The sequence below is a fragment of the Trypanosoma cruzi genome, genomic scaffold (genome assembly GCF_000209065.1).
Source record: "Trypanosoma cruzi strain CL Brener 1047053515179 genomic scaffold, whole genome shotgun sequence".
Lineage (NCBI taxonomy): Eukaryota > Euglenozoa > Kinetoplastea > Trypanosomatida > Trypanosomatidae > Trypanosoma > Trypanosoma cruzi.
In genome coordinates, this window is record NW_001849338.1 from 1 (window position 1) to 5,851 (window position 5,851).

Consider the following 5,851-nt stretch of genomic DNA (forward strand, 5'->3'; position numbering starts at 1 on the left):
TTCCATTACCTCTGTGCAGGCTGTGTACGTGCCTGCCGATGATATTACCGACCCTGCACCAGCAACGACCTTTTCCCACCTCGATGCCACGACGGTGCTGGACCGTGCCGTTGCCGAATCCGGCATTTACCCCGCTGTCAACCCACTGGAGTGTGCCTCGCGTATCATGGACCCGGATGTAATCAGCGTTGACCACTACAACGTGGCGCAGGATGTGGTGCAGATGCTTACCAAGTACAAGGAGCTGCAGGATATCATTGCGGTGCTTGGCATTGATGAGCTCAGTGAGGAGGATAAACTTATCGTGGACCGTGCGCGTAAGGTGACAAAGTTTCTCTCCCAGCCTTTTCAGGTGGCGGAGGTGTTTACTGGCATGACAGGCCACTACGTGCAACTGGAGGAGACCATTGAGTCCTTCTCCGGCCTGTTGATGGGCACATATGATCAGGTGCCGGAGATGGCGTTCTACATGGTGGGCGGCATCACGTCTGTGCTGGAGAAGGGGAAGAAGATGGCAGAGGAGGCCGCGGAACTTGAAAAACTTCGTCGTGCCCGTGCCGCCCAAGCAGGCCAGAAGGAGTAGGAATGAATGAGATGTGGAGTGGGTGGGAGGGATAGAAGGGAAATATACACACAGAAGCCCGGGGTAAGTGTATGTATGTATATATATATGTGTGTGTGTCTGTCAATGCCGTGCTGATGTCCATGCGATGACAAGGAGGGACTGGCAACGGGAGGCAGAAAAGGAGCCCGGAAGTCACGACAAACAAACAAACAAAAAATCCTTTTTTCTTTTCCCCCACCCCCCTCTCCTTCCTTTAACTCCCCTCACCAAATCGTAAATAATAATAAACAACAACAACAACAACAAAAACAAAAAGGACTATATTTAAGAAAAGGAAAAAAAAAAAAAACAACAACAACAACAAAGGAGAAACGGAAGGAAGAAGAATAAGAGAGCGAAAAGAGGAAAAACCAACCAAAAACCAGAAACACACACACACAAAAAAAAAAAAAAAAAAAAAGAAAAAATAAAATAAATTAGGATTGCCTTGGAGCGACACATACTTTTCCCCCCCCCCCCCTTTGCATCCGCCCCCGTTTTTTTTTTTTTTTTTTTTTTGTCATGCGTGATGTCTGGAAGGAGAAGAAATGACGTTTTGTGTATTTGCGAAAGGGAGTGGGGGAGGGGAATATGGATATTTATTTTTATTTTTGTACGTATGATGTAGACGTTGATAAAAAAAAAAAATAAAATAAAATAAAAATGGAGAGTGAGAAGAGGCGAGCCGTAGCAGCAGAACTGTTTATTATTATTATTATTATTTATGTAAGGAAGAAAATCCTTATAAATTTATTTTTTTTTTTTTCCCTTTTTTTTTTTTTTATTTGTTTTCATTTGTGTCCCCATTGCCAATGGCGCCTGACACCACCGCCCACACGAGGAGGATGTAACAAGAGGAGAGGGCGGGAGAGAGAAGGAGGAGCATACATGCATGCATGTGAGTATGTCTGCATTCGGCGTGGAGGCGATGAGGAAACGAGAGGATGGATAGAAGAGAGAGAGAGAGAGAGAGAGAGAGAGAGGGGGGGGGGGGGGGGAAGTGAAGAAGACAGGAAAAAAAAAAAAAGGAAGAAAGAAGGATGGGAAATGAAGAATGTAGCCCAAAGGAGCAAGTTGGAGGCAGAGCAACACACCGCTGCCGATGGTGTGTATAGATGTGTTGGAGGATCATATCTATTTTATAATATATATATATATATATATCTATTTTTGCCGTGTGTGTGTGTGGTGGGAAATGCCTTGTGGTATCTGTATATCTGTATATCTGTATGTATGTGTTGGTGATTTATGCGTGGCCAACGGAGGGCGCACCTTCTACGCCTTTTTTTCTTTTCTTTTCTCTTCTTTTCTTTTCTTTTCTTTTTTTTTTTTTTCAAAGAAGGAAATCAACCGCATTGGAAGCAGCTTGCAGTTTGTGGTAAAGAGGCGCTATTGGCGGGTTTCTTTTCCACATATAAATAAATATTTATATTTATATTTATATTTCCCCCCTAACCCTTTATTTATTTACGTGTGCGCATTGCCATTGGGAAGGGGAGGGGATTAAAACTCGTGTAATTTCTTGTAGGGGAGCGTAGTGGTATTAAGTAGGAAGTCAACAAAACAAAACACAAAACAAAACAAAAAAAACAAAAAAAAAGGAAATCAGTACGTGTGCATTCGTCTTTCTTTTCTCTCTTTCTCTCTTTCTCTCTTTCTCTCTTTCTCTCTTTTTTTTTTTTTTTTTTTTTTTTTTTCACTTTTGTGGCGGTGTGTCGATGTTGAATTGGTGGTTGATTGTACTTTTAATACTTGTTATCCTTCTTTGTGTAGGGCTTAGTGTTTATTTATTATTTTATTTTACCTCAGAAGAAGATGATGGTGAGGCGTATGGTGCGAAAGTTATTGTTGTGCTTGGTATGGTCATTTCTATGGGAGTTGTATTACTTTTGCCATTAGATGTTTCAAATTCCGTAGATCCTACAATACCCAATAAATATATAAATACATTAAATATGACACTTATGTGGCAAATTGTACTTTGGATTCTTTTTTCAATGACTTTTATTATAGTACCATTTGTAATGTTTTATTATGAAGCATATGATCCAGATTATAATCGAATACGTAAACAAATTATACAAGCTATCCTATATACAATAGGAATATTAAGTATATTTTTTATAATATGTGGTATATGTTATACATTTATAGGTATAGCGATAATACCTGTTTTAACTTATGAAGGATTGCCTCAATTGATTTCAGATATGGAATGGATTTCATATAATGGGACGGGTAAAGTAATAAATATAGAAATTCCTGTTCATTTTTTTACATATTGTGTAGGTATAATGTGTTTTTTAGGTTGGATAGCATTTTTATTTTATGGAGGGTTAGGGATTATATCGTTTCCTTTAGATCTTATTTTTGGTTTTATAAAACGAACCAAATCCATTCATATATCTCGTTTTAAAGAAGAAATGAATCTCATTGCATTAAAAAGTGATATTTTATTGGAATTATCGTTAAATTTACAAAAAAAATGCCGTGGTATCATTTCCATTTCATTAAGAAATAAAATTCATATTTTACGTAATGAAACATATTTACTGGAGGCACAACAGGAACAATTGATATGGGCTTATACAAAAGCAGGTGGTTCCCCTTTTATAATTTATGGACGTTTATTATTAGGCATTATGTCGTTATGTATTTCTATTTTATGGATATTACATATTTTTATATATAATACATTTCATAAAAATTTATTTTTAAATCAAATACTTATTTCAATAAATAATATTTTTGAACTTTTTGGAATTATTATATATGGAATATTTATATTTTATTTAATATGGATTAGTTTTGAAGGGCAAGTGAGACTTGGAATGCGATTGATATTTTTTCAAATTTATCCTTTAAAACCACATGATACCACATTAAATGCACTTTTATTTAATATATCTATTTCATTATTAATAAGTCCTGCCATTATAGAATTTGCTTCAAGATCGTTTCAAGAATATGGTCCACGAACAACAATTAATGCGTTAATGAATATTTATGTATTGCATTTAAAAGGGATTGGGATATTTATTCGTTGGGCAGATGTATGTTTTGCCGGTATTTCCCTCTTAGCAGTCTTATGGGTCTTACTTTGCCCTGTACATAAAAGAATTAAAGATCCAACAAAATTACGGTTATAAAAATATATTTTTATATTTTTATAAATATTTATATATTTATTTTTATTGTCTCCTTCCATTTCCCTTTCTTTCTTTATATTTATATATTTATATATTTATATACACCTACACCTCTGCATATGCATGTATGGGAAGGAGGTGTACAAGGGGGGAATGGCTTTCTTTTTTTTTTTTTTTCTGTTTTTTTTTTTCATTTACGCGTGTGTGCGTGTGGACCGGGCACGCCGTTGGTAATGCAAACAGTTTTTTAAAAAAAAAAAAATAAATAAATAAAAAGAAAAGAAGGGCGTAATTGACGGAGTCCAACAGACACAACACAAACACACAGGCAGGTGTAAAGAAGGGAGGGAGAGAAAGAAAGAAGGAAAAGTTTGGGAAGAGAGAGAGAGGGGGAGGGAGGGAAAGAAAGAAAGAAAAAAGGAAACAACACACACACACACACGTACGATAAAATAAAATAAAAACGAATAAATAAATAAATAAAGTGGTGACAAAAACAGCAACAACGAAAATTGGACAGGTGTGTGAGTGAGTGGGGGTGGGGGGCAGGGGCAGGGGCAGGGGAGGGGAGGAGGTGCCTGCATTTACGTTCATTCATATTCATTCTCACTCGGATTGCATACTCGCCGTGAGTCGGTGGAAGCGAGGCAAGTGGCTGCAGTCAGTGGTGAGAGAGAGAAGTGGAGTGGAGTGGCACTGTGTGCGTTATATCGGAGACCTTTTTTTTCCCTCACCCCTTTTCTCTCTCTCTCTCTCTCTCTCTTACACACACACACGTACATTGAAGCGCACATTAACAAGACGTGCTCGGAGTACCGTATATATTTATACATTTATATATTTATTTTCATTATTGTTAAAATCTGCCATTGACGGCAGTGAGTCTTGTAGAGATGAGTTCCACATCGCAAGTGGCATTATTACCAAAACTTAGCCTACCGGATGGTGTGACGGTGTGGGATGGGACGGCGCTTGAATATGAAAGACGCTGCAATAACGTCGATGAGCATGCCGTTCACCTCATGCAGACCATTAATATTTTGGGAATACGAAGCAAAGAGGCGCAGTGTTTAAATACCGTATTAACTTCTGTCGCTCGCTTGCGGGAGAACAGGCAGGCGCGGGTGTATCTTTTGTGTCAAGACGGCTATGGTGTTGGCATTTTGAAGATGGGCGTGAAAAAGTTATTTGTGACGCATCCCTCATATTCATCGTTAGTAGAGATTGATCCACTTTGCGTGCTTGATTTTTTTGTAGACACCAGCTTCCAGCGAAAAGGGTTTGGAAAGACGCTTTTTGATGCCATGTTGCTTAATGAGGGTCTTAACCCAGGGGAGGTGGCAATCGATCGTCCCAGCGTAAAGTTTCTGGCATTCTTACAGAAGTACTACGGCCTGGTCGAATACACGCCACAGTCGAACAATTTTGTGGTGTTTCATAGGTATTTTGATAAGTGGCAACCACAGCGTGGGAAGGGACACTGGGGCGGCAACGCCGTGCCCACTCGGTCTCTTGTGCGGCCACAGAACTGTCTGCGGGTTTACCCCAAGTATCAGAGCACGACGGGGCCAAACAACAATTTTGAGGAGGATGCCACGCACCGCACACCACCACCACCACCACTGCCGCCACCGCTTGTTCCACAGGGATCTGTGACTTCGCCAGGGGTAGGGAAAAAAACGGCATATGAGTTACAGTATGAGGAGTACTTGAGAGAACAGGCCTATCGGAGACGGCAGGGGGGCGATCCAAGGCTTCAACCCGTTCCCAACCCGGTTTCCTCTTCGGAGATTGTGGCAGCAAGTTGTGGCGCCAGACGTCGTATGTCACCGACGCGTAGTGGGGTTCAATACAATATCATTAGTGGTACTCCAGAACACTGATGTAAAGGAAAGGATAAGTAATGTAACGGATTCAAGATTTTTCTTTTTGGGAGGGGAGGAGGGGAGAAGGAGGGAGGGAGGGGGTTTTTATTCTCGCCCTTCTATTTTCATTTTCATTTTTTTTGTACCCGCAAAAGTCCCTGCGTCTTTTTGCATCTCAGTTTTTCGAGAAGGATGTGGTTTGGTGGGTTGCCACGTCTTTTCTTTTCTTTTTT

General features: G+C 39.7%; 3 protein-coding genes across 3 annotated transcripts, besides 26 other annotated features; all 3 read left to right on the top strand.

Moving 5' to 3' along the window:
• On the top strand, positions 1-583 carry Tc00.1047053467287.30 (ATPase beta subunit, putative; the record flags this gene model as incomplete). The annotated part of the gene is made up of 1 exon (XM_799305.1): positions 1-583. A coding segment is annotated over one exon (583 nt), but the record flags the coding sequence as incomplete, so codon positions are not given.
• Positions 1-5,851: a sequence feature (heterozygous, non-Esmeraldo-like haplotype).
• Positions 652-686: a microsatellite.
• Positions 852-877: a microsatellite.
• Positions 892-975: a sequence feature (T-rich).
• Positions 1,005-1,041: a microsatellite.
• Positions 1,102-1,123: a microsatellite.
• Positions 1,244-1,267: a microsatellite.
• Positions 1,308-1,327: a microsatellite.
• Positions 1,354-1,396: a microsatellite.
• Positions 1,558-1,587: a microsatellite.
• Positions 1,749-1,772: a microsatellite.
• Positions 1,887-1,939: a microsatellite.
• Positions 2,017-2,050: a sequence feature (AT_rich).
• Positions 2,162-2,204: a sequence feature (T-rich).
• Positions 2,228-2,302: a microsatellite.
• Positions 2,323-3,753, top strand: Tc00.1047053467287.20 (hypothetical protein, conserved; the record flags this gene model as incomplete). The annotated part of the gene is made up of 1 exon (XM_799304.1): positions 2,323-3,753. One exon carries the CDS (start codon positions 2,323-2,325, stop codon positions 3,751-3,753), a length of 1,431 nt encoding a protein of 476 aa, XP_804397.1.
• Positions 2,387-2,407: a sequence feature (AT_rich).
• Positions 3,281-3,403: a sequence feature (AT_rich).
• Positions 3,763-3,852: a sequence feature (A-rich).
• Positions 3,912-3,944: a microsatellite.
• Positions 4,003-4,037: a microsatellite.
• Positions 4,131-4,167: a sequence feature (CT-rich).
• Positions 4,201-4,237: a sequence feature (AT_rich).
• Positions 4,494-4,516: a microsatellite.
• Positions 4,572-4,616: a sequence feature (AT_rich).
• Positions 4,647-5,636, top strand: Tc00.1047053467287.10 (hypothetical protein, conserved; the record flags this gene model as incomplete). The annotated part of the gene is made up of 1 exon (XM_799303.1): positions 4,647-5,636. One exon carries the CDS (start codon positions 4,647-4,649, stop codon positions 5,634-5,636), a length of 990 nt encoding a protein of 329 aa, XP_804396.1.
• Positions 5,359-5,386: a microsatellite.
• Positions 5,685-5,718: a sequence feature (CT-rich).